This window comes from Nymphaea colorata, chromosome 5 (genome assembly GCF_008831285.2).
Source record: "Nymphaea colorata isolate Beijing-Zhang1983 chromosome 5, ASM883128v2, whole genome shotgun sequence".
Classification (NCBI taxonomy): domain Eukaryota; kingdom Viridiplantae; phylum Streptophyta; class Magnoliopsida; order Nymphaeales; family Nymphaeaceae; genus Nymphaea; species Nymphaea colorata.
The window spans coordinates 7,133,943-7,159,998 of record NC_045142.1 but is presented as its reverse complement, the minus strand read 5'-3'; the positions used below and the strand labels follow the sequence as shown (position 1 = coordinate 7,159,998).

At 37.4% G+C, this 26,056-nt stretch overlaps 1 protein-coding gene across 1 annotated transcript; it reads right to left on the bottom strand.

Annotated features, from left to right (window-relative positions):
• LOC116253938 (probable LRR receptor-like serine/threonine-protein kinase At1g67720) lies at positions 1-21,312 on the bottom strand. Its single transcript, XM_031628939.2, has 15 exons — positions 21,135-21,312; positions 19,491-20,022; positions 17,564-18,069; positions 17,303-17,435; positions 16,915-16,986; positions 16,771-16,839; positions 16,608-16,679; positions 16,363-16,431; positions 11,851-12,005; positions 11,486-11,772; positions 10,781-10,907; positions 10,626-10,694; positions 10,335-10,521; positions 813-948; positions 1-728 (listed from the first exon to the last, which is right to left on the bottom strand). The coding sequence occupies exons 1-15, from the start codon at positions 21,211-21,213 to the stop codon at positions 390-392; spliced, it is 2,832 nt and encodes a 943-aa protein (XP_031484799.1). The 5' UTR covers positions 21,214-21,312; the 3' UTR covers positions 1-389.
• Between the last annotated feature and the right edge of the window lie 4,744 nt (positions 21,313-26,056).

Genomic DNA, 26,056 nt, shown 5'->3' with positions numbered 1-26,056 from the left:
TGACCTAATATTTTTTTCAACATATTTTAGGCAATCATCAATATACATCACTCAATGGAACCATAGACAAGACACCCAAACAGGGGAAAATAATGAAAAGTGACCAAAAAAATATAAGAAAATGATATATTCAACAATCAGGACTCGATGGATTTACCATGGCAAGAAACCCTTAACAGGGGGAGTTTGAAAAACAAAGGCTTTGGCATCCTAAATCTTCATCCTTAGGCCAACACAAGCAACAGCTTCTTCAACAATCTTTAAGAGACGATTTCCCACCAGAGATACAGTAGATCTACTTCGTTGAGTTGTGCAGCTCTTCCCACTCGTATAATACGATGATGATGGTAACCCAGATCGTCTCCAGAAAGTACTTCTAGGCAAGTCAACTATCTGGCTGTTGGCAAGACAACTGACTCATCGAGTAACAAGTATGAGTCAGACACAGCTAACTCAAGAGGACTTACGTTGATGGATGAATGCCTGGAGTTCCTTGACAGCATATCAAAGTCATCTTCTCCCCCAGAACCTGATCCTCCTGTCTCAATGGAAATTGCTTCCTGTATCTCTTTAAGTACTTCAGATATTGTTGGTCTGAACCTCCCATGTGGCTGTACACACATCATTGCTTTTTCTGCAATCTTCCACACTGATTGAATATCAAATTCACCATGCAGCGATGGATCAATTATTTGCTGTATATCTCCACTTTCTATGTGCAACTTTGCCTGTAGTTAAGTTATAGAACATGAGAAACCCCTGACGCTACTACATCAAGACACCTCAAGGGAGAAGAATACTTGTGTACTTACCCATTGGACTATATTCCGACAATTGGCACCAAAGCTATCGTTTGAGATGGCTTCTTGTCCTGAAATCAGCTCCAAGAGAATGACACCAAAGCTATAAACGTCACTTTTCTCTGTTAACTGTTGAGAGATGTAATACCTGCCAAGGCCCAAAAGTGAAGATGCATAGAAGGAAAATAGACAATGCCAACATGGCTTGACCATGAAACAACTACAAAGACTCATATACAACTCAAATAAGAAGAGTGATTGGAAAATAACTTTTGCATCCCAAAACCTCAGGAGCATCTGTGGCAGTTGAGAAATTATACTAAAAGTTTCTGGCATTGCTATCTTTGGCTTTGAGAGAACACTTTCCAGTTACTACTAATCACAAGGGAAAATTTCTTGTGCCTTTCAGGTTTCACCTATTTGCAGGTAGAGCCCCATCATCAGACCTTGGGAACTTGAATATATATATATATATATACATATATATATATATACATATATATATATATATAGAGAGAGAGAGAGAGGAATCCATTCCCTTTACAGCCATCACTCTCTCTCCCATCTTTCTCTTGGGATGTGTGCCCTCTTATCTGCACAACCTCCAGTCAAAACCTATATATACATAGAAATTGGAAGGTACCAGACCCTTAGACGCTAGACTGTAAGAAATCATCTTGGCCACTGATTTTTCTAAGAAGGATGGTTGAGAAATAAACAAGGAGAAAATGTTGTTAATTAACGCAAAATGATTAAAATAACACATCTCATTTCTCTCTTTGTTTTTCTCTCAATCAACATATCATCCATGTTAGAAAGATCAATGACCAAGATGATTCTTTACGGGTCTAGCAGCCAAAGATTTGAGACCTACCAATACAAATATATATATATATATATATATCATCCATTTAATTGTGTCAACTATGTCAAACCAAACCTTAACTTAAACATTAGATGAGAGGGCTATGTGGCTGAGAAATCGTCAACAAATATATATGGTAACAACCATTCACTTGTGTCAACTATGTCAACCAACGCTCATCCATTAGATGGGAGAGATATGTGGCTGAGATATCATTAAAGGAAGGAGTTTCTGCTTCCTCGTTAAGGGTATTTTCTTGCTTTCAGAAAAGTACCTCACTTGTTCACTTTTTTTTTTCCACTGAGCACATCTAGACTACACATATCTCCATATCCGATGACTTGAAAGGTAAGCAAGGACAGTCAGCTTCGAGTTATATAGGCCCCAACTGGCCTAAGAACATCTGAGCAAGTGATCAAAGAACAAAAAATAATTTGATTGATGAGATCAATGTAGTACATTTAACAAATAAGAACCTCTCGAGCACATCATTCAAGGTGTGAAACAAGAGAAACAAAAGTCAATGGTTCAAGGTGCATCAGAATCTTGTAAGCCAAAAATCATAATTATCTTTAAAATTATTATGCAGAAGCTGATTTGGAAGAAAAAACTATTAGCTCTACCTATACCATCAAATTAAGTGAAATTATGTCTTTTAGTAGATAGACACTGGGGGGTCACCAAAACTTGGGGAACACCACCCTCTCTCTTATGTATATATGCACTACAAAATTTTCATGCAACCATATAGATATGAAAACATATCCAAATTTTAAGCAAATGTAGACTGAGATCGATCATTCTTCCTGCATGCATGATTGCTACTCTAAGAAGTCACCATGATCAAGAATCCTAAAAAAGGATGCTTTATGATTTTGTGCTGCAAGAAGCAGACTGTATTCTAAGTCACATAGGTATGGCTACACTTTGGGTATGGGTATGGAGATACGGGTACAAACACGGCAATTTTAAAAAATGTGAGTAGGGGGTACAACAGGAGGTATATACGTGTATAAGAAAAATAAAACAAAAAAATCAAAATGACAGCAATTTAAATAAACAAGTGTTTTAAATAAAAACATTACATGTTAATGAACAATAACTCTAAAAACAAAATGAAAACTGAATTGGAAAGAATTAAATCAAGTAAAATTAAGCAGTTTGGCTAAGTTTTGATCTACAAAGTATCCACGTGTGTCCAGTACCCACTTTGGGTATGGGTACGGCGACACGGGCACATAGACCTTATTGAAGTACCCATGTGATCTATATTATAAACAAGAAGACCCATTTATTTCATACTTTAATGCCCTAACACGGCACCACCCTCAAATCTTCAAGCAATGTAGTCAAAAGTGCTAGGTGAGCAAGGTGGTCCTAGTCAACAGAGAAAAGGAGAAAAAGAAAAGGGGCTGGGACAGCGGCGGGAATGGGGGGTGAAGAAGGAAAACAAGGGAAAAAGGTCAAACTGGGGACTCTAAAAAGGCTCGACCTTAATCAATATATTAACAGAAACAAGCCCAAAAAAACTTTTTAGGATTTTACACGCACACAAACACATGCTCTATGGGGTTTCAAACAAATCAAGGGCTGATTTTTATGTGTCTGGTCTTGCTGAAGATATCTAAGCCATTGAGCCAGGTGAAAGTAACAGACTGTAATAGTATGTACAAAAGATTGCACCTGATACATACCCTATATCAAGCACACACATACACTTGCTGACTTGCACACTGTCACACAAGTGATGGGTGTAGGAGAACACGGGTGCGGATGTGACATTCCCCAAAAAAGCATGGGTGTGAGTGTGAGTGTAATGTGTGTGTATATATATTGTTGAGAAAACATGATGGTTTGAGGTTTTTCGTATTTTGGAATTTTAGTATACGGTAGTTCTTTCAATTTTTAATTATTTATTGGATCTTTATGTAAAGGGTTAGACATAACCCTAATTAGTTCCTTTTAATCTAAAGGAAGAAGGAGCCGCGACAGACGACTTCCTTTTCTCTCTTTCTCTCCTCTCTAGCTTCTCTCAATTATCTCCCGTCTCACCTTCTTCATTCTTGCTTGTTTAACATTAAGATCAACATGGTATCAGAGTAAACAGTCCTGGGACCTATGTCACATAAGTACGGGTATGAGTGCTGCTGCGGGTACGGGTACTGACCATTTTCAAAAAGCTCGGGTGCGGGGGTACGGCAGTATATATATATATATATATATAAACAATAAGAGATACTTAGAAAATATGTATCAAAATAAAGAATATACATCAACATAAACAAATAAATAACATAGAAAATATATATCAATGGCTTTTGCAGCAGTGTGTTTAAGAAACCTATGAAACACTTTAAACATATGGACAACCAAGCAGCCCCCTAGTCAAATATGAACATCAATCGAATTTTCACATCCAAAGAATAAAATAAAAAGTAAGGTGGAAAAAATTAAATCAAAGTAAAATTAAGCAGTTTGGATCTATAGGTACCCAAGTGTCAAAGTACCCATTTTGGGTATGGGTACGCCGCACGGGTACGTGGACCTTACTGAAGTACCCATGTGACTTAGCCTGGGACCCTACTGACGCCGTTTTAAATTGCTGAGCCTTCCTCGTTCTTATTCTTCATCGATGCTTGGGTGTTGATAATCTTTATTTTGGCTGAAAAAGGTAATTGTCAGCCTGTTGAGGGTTAAGGTACTGATCACAAATATGTCAACGTGATCAGAAACCCTAACCCATGTTAATTAAGGTCGTTGGTGGAGCTTCAAGCATATGTGGATAGTTGCCGATCGCTTGAAGATATGAATCTGAAGTAATCTCTACCTACAACTGTGTGCCTGTCGTGGAGTTGCTGAGACAACAAGCTACAGGTCAGAACATTGTTTGTTATTGGTGTGGTGTTGCTGTAGTACAGGCATGATGCAGTCTGCCGTGGGTTAAGCTAATTCATTTGTTGGACCAATTGTGTTCACTGGGAGTTACTTGTCGATCAGAATATCTATTGTCTTTCATTCAAGGGTATTTCATAATTACATAAAGGTTTGTTCATAGACTTTCATATTTTTCTATCTTCGAAGTTTTACCATGGCTGCCAATAAATCTCTACAACATGATACAATTGAATCTGGAAATAAGCAAACTAATGTTGGTGTAGAGTACAAAGCTTTCTCAAATCCGTTTTCCTTTGGATCTACTATCAAACTCAATGGATCTAACTATGCTAGAACCGTAGTCACAAGTAACGTTTCAGAGTTTTAAAAGGTGAGGTTTTTCTTGGTATAATATGGCGAACTTGAAAAAAAGGGGGGAAATATAGTGAATTTTTAAAAATTTAAAAAAACTAAAAATGGGAGAAAAAAAATAAGTGAGAAACTAATAACACAAACAGTAAAAGTTAAGTAGATTTGCAACAAATAAAAAATAGAAAATGAAAAAAAAAACTGTTTGGCATTAAAAAAATGGAAAAAATGCATTAAAAACGCTTTAAAACGACTTTTTTCGTTTTTAACGTTTTTTTCAAAAAAAACGTGTTTTTTTAAGTTTCAAACGGCAATTTAATTTATTGTGTTTTTTTCATGTTTTTTGTGACTATGGCTAGAAGCCTAGAACCTTCATGCTGTCAGTTGTTGTACACGGGAAGAAATATATTTTGAAAGAAGATGAGCCAATAGAAAAAATGGGCAAGTATGCATGGTAGGAGGAAGAAAATAGCATACTTAGTGTTTGGCTTAAGCACTCAACCTCAAATTGTTGTTGGGCACTGCTATAGTACAGCTAAAGCTATATGGAATTCTCTCTGACAGACGTACTCTCAAGACAAGAACATCAGCAAAATTCTACAAGTTCAGCAAGAACTATTACAAATGCAACAAGGTGACATGGATTTAACTGAATACTTTACGAAGCTGAAGTTTACCCACGAAAAGATGAATTCAAACCTCCCTACAAGCATTGTCTCAAGTCTCACATGGAGCAAATGATTGTTGTTAAATTTATAACTAGATTGTCATCAGATTACTCTACAGCCAAGGCCCAAATGCTTACAGGATCAGATTTTCCTGATCTAGATGAGGCCTTCAACAGGCTAAACAGATTGGTTGTTACCCTTTTCCATCTACAAATGACTCTCAACCATCTACACTTGCCTCATTTGGACGAAGACGAAGTGCACAACACTCTTCCCATGGTAGAGAAAGAGGTTGTGGTTCAGGAGGACGCGGAAGACTCTAATGCACATATTGTGGTCGACTTGGCCACTTAGAGGATAGGTGTTGGAACAAAGTGGATAAACCTAACACATCTATATCATCGAGTATGACATCCTCATCCATTCCAGCTCCAAACACACAATCTGGCTCCTAAGGTGAATCCCACTACCGCTTCTGTAGATGCTACATCTTTCAATTTAAGTCCAGTTGAACTTGACTTAATTATGGAGCATCGATCAAATATTGCACCTTCCACCTTATCGGCTAACACTGCTATCACAAATTGAGCATATTTTGCAAGTAAAACTCTCTACAATGGTTGTTGGATAATTGATTTTGGAGCATCTAAACACTTTTGTGAAGATGCTGGTATTTCAAATTTGCAGAAATTTAATCCCTCATAGCATGTTCAATTGGTGGATGGAAGCTATCTCCGGATGGAGATGTTTGTCTATCTCCATCTTTACATGTTCATGAAGTGTTATATATTTCTGAATTCCCAAAGAATTTGATATGTGTATGCAAATTAACTAAAGAGATGAATTGCCGAGTTATTTTTGACCCGAGTACTTGTGTATTCAGGACCTATCGACTGGGAAGAAGATTGGTGGAGGCCATGAGAGAGATGGAATTTACTTCTTGCATGCATCTGTTAAAGAGGCGTCATTCTTAGTTGATTCACCTTCAAGTGTGCTCTAATGGCATCTCAGAATTGGTCATCCATCTTTTCCTAAACTTCGGCAGTTATGTCCTCAGATTTCTTCTACAACCTCTATAGAGTGTGAAGATTGTCAACTGGGTAAGTATAGTCATACATCATTTCCATCGAGTCAAAGTCAATCTAACCAAAATCTATTTGATTTAGTTCATGTTGATGTATGAAGACCTAGTCGAGGCCCGAGTCAGTTGTCGTCTCATTACTATTTGTTCATTGTTAATGACTTCTCTCGAGTCACTTAGGTTTTTTTGGTGAAGGACAGATCTGAAGCTCCTTGTATCTTGAAATCTTTGATATTGAAAATAAAAACTCAATTTAATTCGTGTGTCAAGGTTGTTCACACTGACAATGCTCTCGAGTTCAAATCTACATCTCTGCTTGAATTCTATAAATATCATGGTATTGTGCTACAGTTTACATGCCCTCACACATCTCAACAAAATGGTGGTTGAAAGAAAACGTGCCATTTGTTAGATGTAGCTCACAGTATCATGCTTCATTCTCATACGCCTTCCAAATTTTGGAGAGATGCAATCTTAACCACATGTTACTTAATAAATAGAATGTCATCCTCTTCCATAGATAACAAGATACCAATTCAAATTCTTTACCCGAACAAAGCTTTGTTCTTTTTACCTCTACGTGTATTTGGATACACATGCTTTGTACATCGACTTGAACCTAATCGAGATAAACTAGTTGTGCAAGCAAGTAAATGTGTATTTGTGGGATAGGCTCAAAATCAAAAAGGGTACCGATGCTTAGATCCTATATCTAATCGAGAGTTTGTCAGTGTCGATATAACCTTTTTCAAGTCTTTTCCATTCTTTCCTGCAAGCCATTCATATCCACAGTCTGAGATGCCCCCGTCTGTTCCACTTTCAATTCCTCCTATTCCACTTGAGTCACTTCCTTTTATATCATCCTCCACTTGTCCCAATTCCTCCATTCCGCGGTCTAAAGATTCTCCTCTCATGTATTCAAGAAGGAATCCATCACCTAATGACCGTGCACTGTCGTATGGAGTTCTGAACTACATGACATGCCTGAGTGTTCAATTGATGCTTCTCATCCTGATGAATTGCCTATTGCACTACGTAAAGGGATCAAACAATGCACAATTCATCCTCTTTTTAAATTTGTTAGTACAACTCATTTGGGAGATCATATGTGCTGCAAATTAATTGATGCCTTGTCAGCTACTTCAATCCCTATCTCGCATGAACAAGCTCTTTTGGACTCTAAGTGGTACCAAGGAATGAAGAGGAGATGGACTCTCTACTATCTCGCCACACTTGGGATCTTGTTGATCCTCCATCCGGGCAGATATTGTCGGCTCGAAAAGGGTATCTATTCTTGAGTATAACTTCGACGGTACAGTTGAGCGATACAAGGCACGGTTGGTAGCATAAGGGTACACACAAAACGTATGGTATTAATTTCTTTGAAACTTTCGCTCTTGTGACATGTTTGGGTACTATACGACCAATTATATCTGTTAAATTCATTATGGATGGAATATGTACCAATTGGATGTCAAAAATGCATTTTTGTATAGAGATTTATCTGAAGTAGCTTATATGCAGCAACCGCCAGGCTTTGAGAGTCAGGGGGAGTGTACTAAGGTATATTTATTAAAGAATGTTATATATGGTTTGAAACAGAGTCCCAGAGCATGGCTTCAAAAGTTGTGTGATGTTGTGTCCAAGTTCGGTTTCATAGATCTCCTTTAGATAATTCATTGTTCACAAAAAGGACCTCAAGAGATGTGGATGACATTATTTTAACTGGTGACAGCGAGCAAGAAATACAATAACCAAAGAAGTATCTTAAACAACACTTTGTTACTAAAGATCTTGGCTCTATGTGTTACTTCTTGGGGATAGAAGTAGCAAGATGTAAAGAAGGTTTAGTTCTTCTACAAAGAAAATATGTTTTTGATTTGCTACAAGAAACAAGTATGACTGGAACTAAACCAGCATCTATTCCTATGAATTCTCATATTCACTTACATGATGATAAATCTTTACATATTGATAGTAAATCATATCGGTCACTGATTGGAAAGCTACTATATGTAACCATCACTCGGCCAGATATGTCCTTTGTTGTGGGAAAACTGAGCTAGTTTATGGACAAGCCCAGAAAAACGCATTGGGATGCAACTATGCTACTATTGAAATTTCCAAAAGGTTCCCTTGGAAATGGCTTATTATTTAGAAGAAGTTCATCACTCCAGATAGAGGCTTATTCTGATGCAGATTATGCAGGCTCTATTAATGAAAGAAAGTCCACTACGGGATTATATATTTTTGTTGGAGGTAAGTTAGTCTCTTGAGAAATAAAAAGCAAGTTGTTGTGGCTCGATCTAGTGCAGAGTCAGAGTACCGAGCCATGGCTTAAAATGGTGAGAGCCCTGCTAGAAGGCCTTGATAGCCTATAAAAATGCAATGTCATAATAAGCCAGCCACCTATATAGCCAATAATTCGGTCTTCCACGCACGGACCAAGCATATCGAGTTAGATTGTCACTATATTAGGGACTTGGTTCAAGCAGGGATTATCTCTACTGAACATGAGGCCTCAGAAGATTAAGTTGCAAATCTATTTACCAAAGCTCTCCCTATATCAGATTTCATGAAGTGTTGTAGCAAGCTGAGCATGAAAGAATGCTCCAGCTTGAGGGGGAGTGTTGAGAAAACATACTGGTTTGAGGTTTTCTGTATTTTGGAACTTATTATTTACTAGTTCTTTGAATTTTTAATTATTTATTGGCCTCTTTATGTAAGGGGTTAGACATAACCATAATTAGTTCCTTTTAATCTAAAGGAAGACGAGGAGCCACGACATACGACTTCCTTTTCTCTCTTTCTCTCCTCTCTAGCTTCTCTTGATTAACTCCTATCTCATTTTTCTTCGTTCTTCCTTGTTTAACGTTAAGATCAACATATATATATATATATCTATATATGTGTGTGTGTGTGTGTGTGTGTGAAACAAAACAGAGGAAGAGAAAATTGTCAGTTGTCGCTCCTAAGCTGCACACCCACCTGAGTCATGGGTGTGGCAACCCTTTGGTAGAGTCTATATTATTTAGAATGCACACACACACAAAGACACGAGTCCTTACCTCTTGCCACCTACAATATATGATCCATGACCTTCAAAATGCCTAAAGTTAGTGATGTGCACCATAAGAGTATTTTTCACTAATTTAACTGCATGGATTGAGTTATGTTACATTTTCAAAAACCCAATAGTAATACTTAGATGATAAATTATATTTTATATCCTTTCAAGTTTCAAAAGCAAGAAATTGCAGTTTTCTAGCCACAAAGTTTGCAACATTTCAGACCATTGATTTTTGAGATCACTAAAAGAAAACTTCTTGAGATTTGAAAACTCAAAAGTTGGTTTCTAATAAACCAACTGTAGGACAGGATCTACAGAATAAGTAGAAAAACAAAAAGGAACCTGAAATGGGTTGTAGGTAAAAATGATTGTAAGATATTATATATAGGTGAAGGCATAAGATGAAATTGCTAAAGCAATTAAACAAGATTCAAGGTGAATTACAGGAAGAGAATTATCTAGCCAGAAAGTACAGTTTTTTTTTTTTTTAAGATTTGATGAGTCAACTTTTAGAATAAGAGGAGAGTGCACCAACAAAGTGGCATATATTTAAATACTTCATAATCAGCAAGAGAGCAGAACAGGATGTCACTGGAGAAATACTTACTCAGGGTCCAAGTAGCCAACAGTCCCTCGTACAATGCTTGAGACATGCGTAGATCCATCTATTGCAACTTTTGATAGCCCAAAATCTGAGACCTTAGCCCTCATATTCTTGTCAAGAAGTATGTTGCTAGTTTTCAAATCCCTATGGATTATGGTTGGAACACATCCTGTATGTAGGTATTCTATGCCTGAAAATAGGTTGTCTTGAAGATATCAGGCCAAGCCTAATCAATGGTAAAGATTAAGTTCTGCATATGAGAAAACAAGAGAGTAAAATATAAACAGTTCTAACCTTTCGCTGCATCCTGAGCTATCTCAAGACGCTTGGTCCAACTAACAGACTTTTCCTGAGTCAAAGGTCCTGCAAAAATGTAACTTGATATCAACATGCTCAGCCTGCACAAGAAACGTTGTAGTCAAAGCTTCACAAGATCAGGCCACACTGACCATATAAATGTTCCTTCAGGGTCCCATTGTGCATAAACTCATAAACAAGGATGCTCTTCCCTTCTTCTTGACAGTATCCAAGAAATGCAACAAGATTTCTGTGATGAATCCTGGAGAGCAGGGAGACCTGCATCAAAATGGAATAGTAATATCTTTTAATAAAATGCTCTGCAAAATAGAAGAAAACTGATGATTCATGTTAAAAACTAGCTTTCAGAACAAAGACTTGCTTAAAACTTCTCATAACTCTTTCACAATAGAAATAAAAGAAGGATTCTTACTGCACATTATTAGTTCAAAATGTAATTGGATACACTATGTATTGAAACATTGCATTCACAGGTTTTCCTGCACTATAACGTATCATACATATCCAAATTTTATACATCTGATACAGTTATATTCAATTCATTTGTCTATATGAGGATATGAACTCATCTCCTAGAAAACATTATCACGAAAAAAAAAAAAAATGGATAGATGTCCACCCTTTGTTGTAGTATGCGGATCCATTTGTATTTCATGAGTTAGTAAGGTGCATAAGGTAAAGACAGAATAAACTCTAGCCAATACATGTGTGTGTGTGTCTGTCATGTGTGCACCCACCTCCGTTAGAAATTAAGATATGCTAAAAAAAAATGTACATTTTTCTTGATGAGGTTTGCTCCGTTATCTAGTTAATAATTCCCCAAATTTCATTTTTACCTCATTTGAGAATTCTCTTTTCCCTTGATAGGAATTAGCTGATAGGACTTTGACAGCTATTTCCTTTCCATCATTTAGCTTGCCATAGAACACAGATCCAAATCCACCAGAACCTACTTTCTTTACAAACTTGCCAGTTGCAGTCTCAATTTCAGCCAGTGTGAAACAATGTGATCCTTCTGTGGCAGCATCACTGAACACTGAAACTGCCTTATCTGAGGGAGGTGCAGGAAGAGAAGGCACTGCAGGAAGTGAAGGTGCTGCAACCATTTGTTCAACAAGTTCAACTACAAAAACACAAAGATACAGTGAGACCATTATATTAAATAGTTGTTTTCTAGCAAAAGTAATTGCCAGTGAACTACCTTTCCCAGTTTTCTTCTTTTCACCTCGAGCACATAAGAGGCAGCAATATATAAACATTGCAGTAATAAGAAGAAAGAATAGCCCAATGACAACACCGATAATAAGTTTGACTTTCTGATCTCCTTCTCTATGAAGATTTGTATTTCCAGAATAGCTGCAAAAGAGATCATTAAAATAAAAGCATAAATTATAACCCTAGATATATCTGAGAAAAGAAAACAAAGTCGAGTTATCTGCATGTAGCTAAATATAAGTCAAAAATTACTAGCTACAAACATCAGAATCTAAACATCAGAATCTAATGACAATGAGGATCAAAAGATGATAGATATATCACAACAATTAATCAAACATAAAATCAACCTCATGAAATAGACATCTATAACCAAAAGTCCAATAGATCGAAAAAATGTAGGCAAATCCCACATCACATTTGAACTTTTTAATCCAATTCCTTTCATGCAGATGGTGCATGAGATATTTCACCAACTAAAGCAATCAAGCAATTCATACACTTTGAGATCATTCATGCAAATTCATAATGACCAGACCAGTTTCCTTCCTTCCAGAATCACCATAAGGAAATAGGTGCAAACACAAAGATGCTATATCACATGCTTGTATGTGCGGACACTGATGCAGAGCATTTTCAAAAAACTTGGCTGCAGTAAGATGTTAGGAAACAAAATGTCAGAAACATATTAACATTATCTATGTTACTAAACATTAAACTACTGATTCAAAAATACAAAAATCGACCAAAAGTTGTATTCAAGCCATGTCTCACACCTGCACAGCTGTGCCAAGCCATGTGGACAAAGGTGCAGCACCTTTCCAGGTGTGTCCATGTGAAGTGGCCAAGAAGTCTAAAGCCAAGGTTAGAACCAAAAAAAAGAGGTTTGTATCTCCAGCATCATACTTAACAGTTAACCTTATGATAATGTGGAACCAGGCAAGGAGCTACATAATGCAAAAATAATATTTTTCTGTAGTGAAAACTCGTAATGGTGCTTATGAAAAAGGGAGGTTATATGATTGACAAAACAAAGAACTGTGAAAGATAAAATAACAGAAAATTAAACCCAAAAAAAAAACTATTTTCTGTATAAAAAGCTTTTTTCTAGTCACGAAGATTATGAGGTACTAAAAAGGACCTTGGGAACAGTAATGTTGTGGCACCTAAATGAGAATGTTGGAATGTACTTGAAAAACAGAAGTGAACAAAATCAAGAAAAGATGTGTACCGAGTCAAGAAGATTAAGGTAGAAAACCTATTCCTGATCTGCTGCTTATCGGTAACGCTAGCTCAGGGATAAAATATTTCACTTTGTCAACCATGCAAGAAGCAGAAAGAACATTGCATCACATGAAGGATCATAATCAGTCATCTCATAGAAGAAAACAAAATAATGGGATTGCATTCTTTCAAGAATCTCAAGATTAAAGCCCTGGTTCAAGACCTGAAAGATTGACAAGGAATTTGGTGGCTGTCAAGCACCAATCATTGGCCATGTGTTATGATTATTTCCATTTTTTTTTTATTTAAAGGAACTTACAAGAGACTTTTATCCAGACCTCAGAACCTTGAATCAAGTCAGTGACTTCAAGACCCACATTCATCTCTAGTACTTGCTGATTTTTAGGCACTCGAGTTCTACATGATGAAAGGGATTCACATAAAGGGGGCATGAGGGGGAGAAAAGAAAGAGGAACAAATGGAAAAGAGAGAAGATACCAGAGAAGAAGGCTAAGATGGCGAAATAGACAGAACACAATATGTACCATTCTCATTTCAAAGCTTTCATAATACAAATGCATGGTGGACAACTGTTAGACAGCATACATCTGCACCATCCATGCAGTCCTGCTTATGCGGACAATGATAAAGCAAGGATGGAAAGTGCCACGGGTCAAGCAGACTCTCAAGAAGACAAGGATAACAACAAGAAAGTAATGACCATAGATCAAGATCTAAACCAGAGAAAATTCAGCATCTCCTATTGCTGGCATGTACAACCATTTGTAATCACATTTATAAATAGTGTCAACTCTCACCATGGATTGTAAATCTGTGCCTGTGCTGAGAGTATGTGGACATGGGAGTCGTCCACTCCGAACCACATTTAAATTGTTTCCTTCTTTCCCTTTTAACACCCTTATGCCCTTGAAACATGTATACAACAATGGATGCACTAACTCAAAAAAATAAAAAACACCCAGTGCCCACTCATATTTGCCATCAGTCTTAAGATGGAAAGCTATATCACATAGGTGAGGGGTGCGGGTGTCGGTGCGGGTGCCGGAGCGGCACATCTCCAAAAATTTAGGTGCGACGGTGCGGCAAGAATATTTATTTGTTATTATTAATTTATTATTATAATATATATATATATACACACATATAAGAATTAAGAAATTTAGAGTATACATCATAGTCTATACACTCTACACTACACACTTTATGGATAAATTATATATGAATATTATATGCTACATACTTACAAGTTATAATGTATTGTATAAATGAATGTAACATATTAAGCATTAACATGCTTACAAAGTACAAACATTAAACAAAAAACAACAAAACCAGGACTGAACACAGAAATGGAAAAAAAAAAATGCTAAACCCTCTTTTTAACGTTAAAAATTTTTAAAATAAAAAATATCAAAAAAAGAAGAAAATGGGCTTGACGCGGCTTGACCGCACCCGACTCGAGTCAAACTCAAGTCGGGTGCGTGTCCAAAATGGACGAAAATGATCGGGTGTGGTCAGCCGCACCCGACTCTTGTTGACTTGTGTTGGGTGCGAATCCGAGCAGCACCCGCACCCGAGTGGTGTCGACACGGGTGCGGCAGTCACTTTGCAGTGTCTGTGTGACTTAGATGGAAAGTCCCCCTTTGGACAAAATATGTCTGCCCATGAGACGTATAACCAGAAATTGGCCGAGTAAAATCGTCTTCCCTACTCTTTTACTTCTGTGCTGGCACTTCAAATGTACAATTTAACCCATCATTTAGTACTTTTTGCTTTCTGAAAATATTGTGGTCATGCATTCACGGTTTCCATCAGTGAGTCTTAAGAACAGTTGTTTTTTCGAAAACAGCTAACTTAGCCAAGCATAATAGTGCTTTAATTGCAAAAAGTAGCGACATTATAAACCAGCATGCGGGCATATTATCTGCCACATTTATAGTGAGTTACATGCTCCCTTAGTACTAACTTCAACTAATACGCAAGCTAGATGCTCCATCTCTCTTTAATCTTTGATCCTACTTAGCTAGCAATTTTAGTGGCCAGCCGCAACACGCGGACAAGGGAAATGAGAACCTTCAAGCTTAATGTAGCTGAATCATACAATTTCAGTTGGAACAGAAGACAGAGAGGACAGAAAGAGAGAGAGAGAGAGAGAGAACACATAAAATTATGGATGAGAACATAGGCTTATGGTCTTGATGAGCACCCCTTCCTGCAAAGGAGGGGTTGTTATTAGGAATGACAAGTGGAGAAACAAGGTGATATGAGCCCATCCACAGGGAACAAAGACTCGGCTGCAAAAGTTGAATCTACAACAACCGACAGCTGCAAAATCCAAGAAGCTAGTCGGAAACCAAAGGCCTAGGGAACATCATTGGCCAGTCGATAGCTAAGAGGTTAGCCATGTCACAAATGTGTGAGCACACTTCCCTGCAGTTCCGATTGCCTTCTTGAACACTCAGACAGGTCCATAACCTCTGCAACGGTCAGAAGCAACCAATCTTCGCCACAAGATTCACGATCTTCTGCCAGTTTTGTCTAGCAGTTGGCCCACCAGTGCCAAAACCCACCTTGTCACAGTCTGAGCTATTAGGGGCCATACCTCCCTCACCAGAAGTCCAATTGGACTCATATTTGATCTGCCAGTATACAACCACCCAAGCTCCTTAGCCATTCCTCAGTGGCTAAGGAATTGCAGAAAATAGAGGTATAAGGTCGTTGCTGTTCCAGCCCCATGGCATGGCCAGATAGCCTGTCTGAGCTTGCAGAAGATGAACCAGTAGCTTGGTGCTGTAGCCTACACTTCTTGCATGAAAGAGGCAGCAGAGAATGTTGACCTCAGTTGAGCGGGTCTCAGCCGATCTTCTAGCACTAGGCCACTTGGGTGCAGGTGTTGGTGCTGGTGTGAGATTTTAAGGCAAAATTAGGTGTGGATGAAATAAAAATAAGTTTTTGTAAGCTGTAAAAGAAAATCTTCCGTAAGTCGAACAAAGATATGTTTTAAATTTTAAAAGTTATTTGTAAATTACAAGAAAGGATAATGCTTTATAAATTGTATTCTCCATCTCTTCGTTTTTGCCTTCTTCTTCTTTAGGGTGAAAGGTGCATCTACATGATATAGTGGAGAAGCCCAAGTCCTTGAAAATTTCATATCCTACTAGCATGCAGATAAGGCATTTCTGTGAATAGAAAACCATGCAAATAATAGATATCCAGGCCCACCATGTGACAAAGTAAAGAAGATAATACCCACTTCAGTACAATATTCTTATGAAGCAGATCACGAGGCACCACTCCAGACAGCATATTATTCTGCAAGTATCTGAACATTTATAAAACAAATTGTTAGAAAATGTTAAATATAAGTTCAGAATGTAATAAAATAGAAGCATCTATGAAAGACTATTTCTTTGGAAGAAACCGCTAACAATTAAGGGCTTCCATTAGAAAGCAATAATTCTTGATTTAGTCATGAAAAATCTTAAATTTTCAACTTACAATTCACTAAGGTTTGGTAATGCTGCCAAGAATGCAGGGACTTCACCAGTAAAGAAGTTGTTCTCGAGATGACTGAAAGAAATAATATGGTCAGTCCTCCATCACTATGTCAAAAAACAAGACTAACCGCAACAAGTGCATAAGACAGCAAAATGCTGATTACATGATCTTCAAATTGATGCATCCACTTAAGTCTGGTATTGGACCAGTGAATGAGTTGTTATCGAGCCACCTGAAACAATGATTCTGGAAACAGTGAACAAAGTTGTTATATAAGCAAATGGCATGAGATTTGTGAAACACTCACAGTTCAGTTATGCCAGTCAAAGTTGACAACTCTGAAGGAACATTCCCCGTCAGATTTTTTCCAGATAAATAACTGCAAAAAGACAAAGACATACTTTGCATCATTTAGACGATCTTCTTTCTATCAAGGTAATTCAGTCTTCCTTGGCCCAATTACACACCAAGGAGAACAAACTGACTTGCCATTTTGGCAAAGGGATATGCATCTGTGCATTTCAACTCATGATATCTTGTCAACTTGGTGATGTTAATGAGCTGCTCCTAGTAGAAGAGCAGAAACCCCATGGGTATGCAGCAGTTTAACAAGTGATATGCCAAAAAAGTAATTCATCAGATAAGCCATTAACCAATAGAAAAGCAAAAGGTAGTTTAAAAATGAATCAGATTACACTGCAACTATCCTTGGCTGTTGATCGGAGGTACATTTCACCCATGACCATGGAACTGGTAAGCATGGATCACCACCTTCTTGTGCCCAAGTAGCTAGTGGATAATGTGAACATAACGTAGCAGCATTTGACGCTGGAATTACAGAAGCGATGCATCAATAACTCCAACTACTGTTTGTACTTTGTAGTTTCTTTAGTTGGTGGTAAGACCACCAAAATCATTGAATAAATCAGTAAACAGGAAATGTAGAATGCTCATACCATCTTGAGAACCAGCACTAATCTGTACATATTTGTTTATCTCAAAAGCGTTTAAGATAGGCCCCCTGGTCGAATCAATTGTCTTGACAAATTCAAATGACAAAGTAAAAGGAAATGATATGTTCGGGTATCCCGGTTCATATAACCTGAACCTGCCTTGAGCATTTTCTTGAACATTTACGCTGGCTTTGCTGTACTCAGACATGCCTGGAATCATGAGCCTGAATTTCCTGGTCTCATTTGGACCCAAATCTTCAAGTTCAGCAAAGTAACAGAAGGCCCAACCAGAACCAGGGAAACCGTCCAAGTTCAGTCGATAAGATAATGTCCCATTCTGACCAACTACTGCTGATTGCATCACTTTTTCTGGCGGTCTCTCATTTCTATTCACATATACAGGCCTTCTGGTTGACACTTTGTATGTTCCAGTAGCAACATCAACGAGAAAATTTGCCCGCCTTAATGAGTCCGATATCCATATTCTATCAAATGGATCATCAGGATATCTGAAATGACATACGTCAGGTCAGAAACGAAACACAACTATACAGAGTGAATTAGTAAATAGCAATGATGAAATCACTTTCAAAGTTTGGGAACTTCTAGCATGTCCCCTTGTATGAAGACTAGTCAATATCTCACTAGGTATAAATAAGTGTCTTTAATTTCTATTTATCCCCGTACAAGTCCTTGTCACAATATAACAACTCCAGATGTCCTTTCAAGGGGCGAACCTATTCCTATATTTCAATACATACTTATAACATAATCTTTTTTGCTGTTCACATGCCAATGAAGCTATAGCAGTAAACCTTACCAGGTGATTGACTTGGTACAATATCTTGTCTTTATCCACCACATTTTTATTGGATTAAGTCAAATCTGCCAAATTTTTTGTGCACCTAATAACTTGAAAACTGTAGTTTTCGAGTTGTCCTACCAGATTAGTTGCTCAAGATCCATGAACCCATCTAAATTTATGTTAATTGGTACCAAGCCACCAGCCCACCGACATAGCATTCAAAAAAATGGAGTGTCATAAGCTATATATTTAAGTGGTAGTCCAACTATGGCATGATTTGGAAAATTAGAGTGGTTTTGAACTACCTACATCTGCAATTGCAATGGTGCCAACTAATATAACAGACACTGGTAAGAGCAGGCAGGTGTAAAAAAGCTTGGAAGCTTGATGATGTCCGCTAAAGAAAAAAAGTAGCAATGAATGACCTACACCTGCTATATGGTATCCACTGTCACAGAAAACGTGTCCTATTGAAAAAAATAGTGTATAATATGCCAAAACAGAGTCAGCCATATGAAACGTGAAAAAAACGCATCTTTGAAAAAAAACGCCAGAAAATAAAAAACATGAAAAAACGCATATGATACGTGTTTTTTTTCATTTTTTTCGTATTTTTATGATTTTTTATTTTTATAATTTTCAGGATTTAATAAATGTTTTAAATTTTTTAAAAATTTGCAGAGATTTGCCCATTTTATTTTCGAGATATACAACTTTGCCGTATTATACCCGAGAAATTTTTTGTCATATAACACCCGTACACGTTTTTTGTGACAATGATGCTATCTATAGGTACAGAAAGTTCCAAGCATAAAACAGGCTAATGTGGAACAGCAAAATTCTAGAAGATCACAAAAAGATGTACAAAAATTTCTCAACTATCACTTATAAGGCAAAAAATCAAATTAACATATGTTCTTATCACACAACTGGTAGAACCATATGACACACATTAATGTTCAATATTTATTGTTGAGCTATAGGACAATGAACATGTAACCATCTGAGTCAAAAGTAGTTTTGCAGGGAAAGATTAAATCATTAAACAAACCACTCTTAAGAGGCAAACGCATGAGGAATGAAAAATGAACCCTTCAAAAAATAGCCACTGAAAATTAAGTTTACCTGACAGGTGTTGTGTCATCAGTCCCAAAATTAATTCTTGCTGAAACACTAAGAAAATACTGAGTTTCAAAGTTGGTATAGTACATTGAATCATTAAACTGCCGAAGCTCTAGCGTAGAGATGAATGGAACTCCAGTAGAAGCATTAGATAGGCAAACACTAATTGAATCTGAATTGGCCAACAAGATTGCTTCCCGGATTTCTGTAGTGTTGGCATCAGAGATGACAACTGTTGACCAGTGAGTTGGCCCAATTGAGATGTCAAACTTTGGAAAGACACTACTACTGTCGAAAAGCCCATACAAAAAAGTCGCTCTTACAAGATACCGAATTCTAGATTTAACACTTAATATATAACAATACTTTCTATCATCTGGAGGGAAATGTCTGAGTGTCTGATACTGCTTCCGGCTCTCACCTGCCACAGAAATATTTGCTATTTCACCATAACTAAAGTTATTATCTGGAATCCACTCAAGCCCAATTTCATCAGTATATTTTTCTGTTCCACCACAATCTATGCTTATAAAGCCTGTCCCAGATCAATCGAACAACATGTTAAAAACAGAATAAAAATGATAGTGAAAATAGAAAAACCAAATGAAATTAAATAAGCAAATGATGTATCGCAAAGCATTTTAAGCATGATCTACATCTTGCAACAAAGACATTCATTTCCTCAGTATTCTATAAGCTACAGTAGCTACAGGATAATGACATTGTGATGAAAAAATATTTTCACAATGCATTTCGTATGCAGAAGATGAGGTCCTGAAACAGATATGGAAATTACGACTCTTTGAAGCTCCTCAGAAAGCACTTTCAGGAACCAAGACGGGTTGCATTTTGTCTCTGAATTCTCTACAACTCGTTTGCATGAAGCAGGTCTTGGGAAACAAACACAAGATTCTGACCAAGATAAACGCAGCATGCTATGCCCACTAGAGGTGCACTCTGGGACAGCTAGCCAAGTTTAAGCAAGTCTGTCCCCTAAATTTTTTGCAAGGCCCTCAAGCGAGAACATCAATTTGATCTATACAAAATAGAATATTTGAACAACTTTTCTGTAAACAAGCTTTTGCACTCAACAGGTGCTAACTGCTAAAAGGTCAACTTCAGAAGTTTTGATTTCCACGGTGCCACTTTAACTTGAGCACTGGGTACATGTTTCATACCCCAGATTTTACACTAAACTTTTTCATTGTCCATCATATTCAGCATTGAAAGCTTCAACATTGGAAAATGGTGAGTATTCTTTTGGGGTTTCTCTTATTTATAAGGGACCATGACTCGAATTCACCACCAACTGCAAAAACTCTTTACAACTGAAACACGTGTTCTGCGTTGCTTACTGGATACATCAAATTTTAGTACACAATACTCGGTTACATGTTATTCTGTGGCAAGCGAACCGGAAAAGAAAAAGGAAAAATCCAAGAACCAAAGAAGTTCAAGCTGTTGCATGCATCACTAGCACAAATCGAAAGACTCTGCCTCATTTCATAGTCTACAGCATAAAATTCATGTGAAATTTCATCTTGACAAATATTGGTGTCATAGTAAAAGGAAAAAGCAGTAAGGAAGCAGGAACCCAGAAAAACAAAGCAAAAAGCAGAAGCAAAGGAAAGAAAGGAAGAAAGGTACCAGGAGACTGAGCATCTGTAGTGAAGGAAGCGAAGACAAACGAGAGAAGAAGAAGGAAGAGGAGACGAAATGCAGCCATGACATGGAGAGAGAGAGAGAGACAGAGACAGAGAGAGAGAGGTGGAAGAAGGAAAGAAAGCAGTCGGTTTCACTGACGATACCCTTATCATAGTTTGATAATTCCACTGAACCTCGGGAAAACGAGGGAAAAATGATGGACCAAACTCCGGAAGAATTTCGTCAAATGCGTGGGCCTCGTCTCAGACGGTCGCGGACCTTGGATCGTGGCATTGACGCATATACCCCGGACCAACAATTTTATATTCTCTCATTCCCTTTCCAACTAACTATTTCATTTTCCAAATATTTTAAAATCTATTTTTAAAATTATTTTTAAAATCCCGCTTTTTATGGGAATAAAACGACTTTCTTTTTAGCCGAATTTTATGCAAAAAAATGTACTCTATCTTTATTTTCATCTAAGCAAAATGTTCTACTCAGTAGTCAACCCGTCAAGCTTTTGTTTATTTAAGGGTTGTTTGGTAATTAAAGTGTTATATGAATATCCCATAAATTTACTTCAAATCTAGATTTGATTAAATTCATGAAACACTAGAACAGTCCATAAAAAGATTCATACAGAGTAACGAAGTGTTTCATTTACCAAATTGTTTTATTCATTGACATAATAGTGTTTTTTTCAAATTCAACAAATCATATTTTGTAAATCAAGGAAGCAAACTAGTCAAATATATAAGATGTTGGTTGAAAATTACCATTTGGTACACTTAGAAAGCTGAAACTATAAACCATCAAACCAAATCTAAAGATACGCTCACTTTTTGTTTGAGTCACTCATACGCTATTCAGCAACAATAACACAATGTTTAGAATCTGTCTCAAAAAATGAAGAAAGCGCATAGTGTATTGGTTACATGTATGATTCTGCTAGAATTATTAGTATATTGACGGCCTTATTTCACAAAAATGATGCCCTTTGACAAGGGTAAAATCGTCATTTTCAGCCAAGACATAAAATATTCATGGTAGTGCATTGACCATGTCATATGTCATAAAAAAAAATGTAACCTAAAGAAAGTGAAAATCTTTATCTCTTTAACAAACATATCTTTGAGTGGAACCACTTTTAGAGAGAGAGAGAATACAAGGAAGAAGCTGGAAGACAGAGAAATGGAAATGCTGGAGGTGGGGCCGGATTCCCCCACCATTCCCTTTTTCCATACCAGTTCATACACCAAAGTTTTGCAGAACTTATTTTAAATGAAGTGGATGTCAGAATATATGTGTTTGATTTTTATTGCAAATGATTTCTTGGGCACTGCAAGTTGTGGGACAAAGTTCACCAGACCAGCATCATCATGATGCTGTGACATGAAAGTTACAGTTTTGTTATATCATCCTGGTGCATTCATTGTCTCTTGAAATGACCATAATGCCCCTGGGGTGCAAATGGGTCGGATTTTCTGTATGTACCCCAAACCCCATTCATTTATTGGGTTTGTCTACGCCTTACACGGGTGGGGCGTGTTTGATGGCGACCGTTCTTTCCCTTGGACAACTTCACCATGGTAAAGTAGTCGGACTTTTCCAGTTCTTAAACTTGATACCTGAAAGTACATAACTCGTGAATTTCAAGGGGAGCGGCACCTCTTTGACATTCTTGCCTGGATGTGAAGAATGTCTTGTTCTTCAAACACATCCATCCTCGGTCTATTTCTAGGATTTTGCCCCTTTATGAGATTTTAAGTCCCAAGAGATCTGATCCTCCGATTTGAAATTGTGGGATAACAACATAGCCTTATGGACTGTTTGAAAGGCTGGGCATAATGTCTCTAACACCCTCTGACTCTGTCTAAGTCGTCCGACCTGTTTATGATATGATCTCTTCATGTTTCAGAACATTTTGTGTGACACCTATAAGAGCGCCACAATAACTAATGTAGAATCAAGACACATGAGACTCTTAGGAGCCGTTTCATGGTTCATCATCTTAACTTAAACTTAATATCGTTATTTTATTTTTTTGCATTGAAAAAAGGGTGGGATTTAATATCGGATGGGGAAATTTTTAATGTTAAATTCGTGGTTTTCAAACCTTTAAAATCTCAAATAAGAGGCTACCAAACACTCCCTCAAATGCATGATATGTGCTTGATTTCTTAGAAGTAAGTTCCTAGCTACTCTGACGATTGATCCAAACACGACCTAGCTTGTCGCTTCTTGAAGCTAAGCCCCACCATTTCTTCAGGGCAACGCTAACTGGGAGATTTGGATAATCATTGACCGTTTTGAATCCGATGGTTGAAGAAAAAAAAAACATTTTGATTGCTTCATAAATTTTAAAAAATTGTGTATTTTGCAATTATTTCTTGTAAAAGTAAAATAATAAATCATTATAAAATTTGAAAAGGAAAAACCATCAAATCTCAAGTAGATCGAAACAAATGATCCAACGATCACCGAGATTTGAGGTGAGGACGGGTGAGTAAATTCTGTGATTGAAGCGGCTAATGAGGACTTTATCATTTAGTTTATATTATTTTATTTTTATTGCTTTACATGACAGCGCCTGCTAAGTACCGCCCACTGGGAGATGCTTTAATAGGAAAAAGGTGAGGAGGACCATCCAGCCTTTCTTTCCCGCGTTCACACGGGCAGCTGTTCTCTCACATGGGGTCATACGGGCGGGCCACGATAACCGTCCATCTGAAACTACGGGTGCTGATGAAAAGGATATGCTCGATGTGGGGTCTCCTTAGATCGGCCACCTTTTTCCAGCTGACTAGGCAGTAAGACTTACCTTCCATTTTTTCTCATCTAAAAAATTGTTTTACATGTCATCAAGAAAAAGATCTGACATCTACAGTTGAATTTTTTTAAGGTATTGAATATATATATATATATATATATATATATATATATATATATATATATATATATATATATATATATATATATATTGGATCGTGACTATAGCATTTTATAGGATAATATGGAATCAAAATGTATTTTTTTATGTACAACACAATAATAATAGTTGTAGTATCTCTCACTCTTCATTGAGCATTCAATCTTAAAATATTCATTGCAGAAAACATAAAGACAATGTCGTTGAAATGGAAAGAAATCAAAGATTAGTGTTGAGAATAAGATGAAAAAATGTCAATATGTTAGCGCATGTATCATGCAACCAGCCACAATAACCTACCCCTTTAAGAACAACAATTCTTAGTGTCTTTTTCGAGTGAGGTGGAGGAATATCCCACCGCCGGAGCAAGAGTTGAGTCCCCTCTCTTCTCCACAGACTCGGGGGTAAGAGCTAAAAAATTTTCATGAGGGCGACCGAATTAAAATTTATAAATTTTTGATTCTAAATTTTTTATTAGTGCCGAAATATCATTTTTCAAATTTTTTATATAGAACAAGTGAAAATTTCTAAAATTGGCATATAATTTTTAAAAAAAAAATTGAGATGGGGTCAAGGCCCAAGCGGACCCTACCTTTGCTCCGCCCTTGCACACACTCACACGTGCTCTCACCTCCACCCTCACCCCTGCCCTGCCCTACCCAACCCCACGACACTGAAACCATGCCCCCCTCTGCCCCTCTCTCCCCTCAACAAAACGAAACAAAAAGGGAAAAAACTAAATTTCTACTTGCCCATGTGGTTTAGGGTTATGTCAGTGCAGTTCCTGCTGGTTCCGCCCATTAGCACAAGAGGGATGATGCCAAGAAGTTTTTCATTAGGTGGGGGATTGTATATTCAATATCTTAGGGGCTGAACAATACTTTTCAGCATTTTTACTAGGGCCAAATTGAAAATTTTGAAAATCATAGGTTGTAAATTTTGTTTTTTTAAAATCTAAATGGAGGTCATGGTCCACTCAAACAAGAGACTGGCTACATACCAACCTCTGGCCCGGGATGATGCAGCAACAGCGGTCCTTTAGCTATGAAGTTCTATTTACTTCTTTGAGTTAGGAGTTCTAAATGCTATGTAACATAATCCAACACAAGAAAAGTTTAATGTCTGCTGACAATTGGTTGATTGAGTTTGATTAACTCATATTTTGCATCTCAATTGATGGTGATCTTAGTTTAAGTACATGCATGGATTTATATTCGGACTCCAACCCATTCCAGCTTGTCAAGCATGTCTCTAGTGGGAACACAAAAGAGAGTTTTCTCCATGATAAGGACCCATGCAACGTGGGTATGAATTTTTATGGGTGTGTGGGCAATTGCCTACACAGTGCAGACATCTGCCTTTACCCCTGATGTCATGGGCCAGTCCTTGTAAGTCATATATAAAGTGACTCACGGTTTGGCAGTACAACAATTCTCTTTCATTTTTCAGAAATGATTACTTGTCATGAAACATATAAACTTTGCCATTTTATAGTGGAACGCACCTAAGTTCTTCTTTTGTATGCATATTAATTAGAAAACCCAGGTACAACATGGCATAATGTTTTTCTAGGTCTCTTGTCATTTCCTTCAACATGAATAACAACAATCACATAAAAAAAAAAAAGCTTCTTAATTCATCACAATTCATTTTTTATTTTAAAAAGTTCTGAAAAGAAAATACTTTTTTTTATAGGTTAAGGCACAAGATTATGTCGAGCGATGGACTTTGTTACCGCTTGAATGTGGTAGAGCGAATCTAAGTCTTACTTGGTTCTACTTGTTCTTCGATTCCAAGGTTGCTCATTGGGTCGGGCCAGGCCAGCCCAAGGCTCAACAAAGGACCGGGCAAGTCTCAAGACCTTGATAGCTTCCCAAGTCTGGCCAACCATCAACTTCATGTCTATCTAATACCGCTTGCTGTCTACTCAGTAAGGCTGGGCGTCGGGCCGGGCCGTCGCCGGGCCGGACCCGGGCCCGACAGCCAGGCCCGA

Coding starts and splice junctions, on each gene's coding strand:
- LOC116253938 (XM_031628939.2), bottom strand. CDS start 21,213: ATGGCTGCATTTCGTCTCCTCTTCCTTCTTCTTCTCTCGTTTGTCTTC. Junction 18,070..19,490: donor GATGACACAACACCTGTCAG/GTAAACTTAATT, acceptor ATGTCATTTCAG/ATATCCTGATGATCCATTTG. Junction 12,006..16,362: donor CATAAGAATATTGTACTGAA/GTGGGTATTATC, acceptor TCTCTTTTGCAG/CTATTCTGGAAATACAAATC.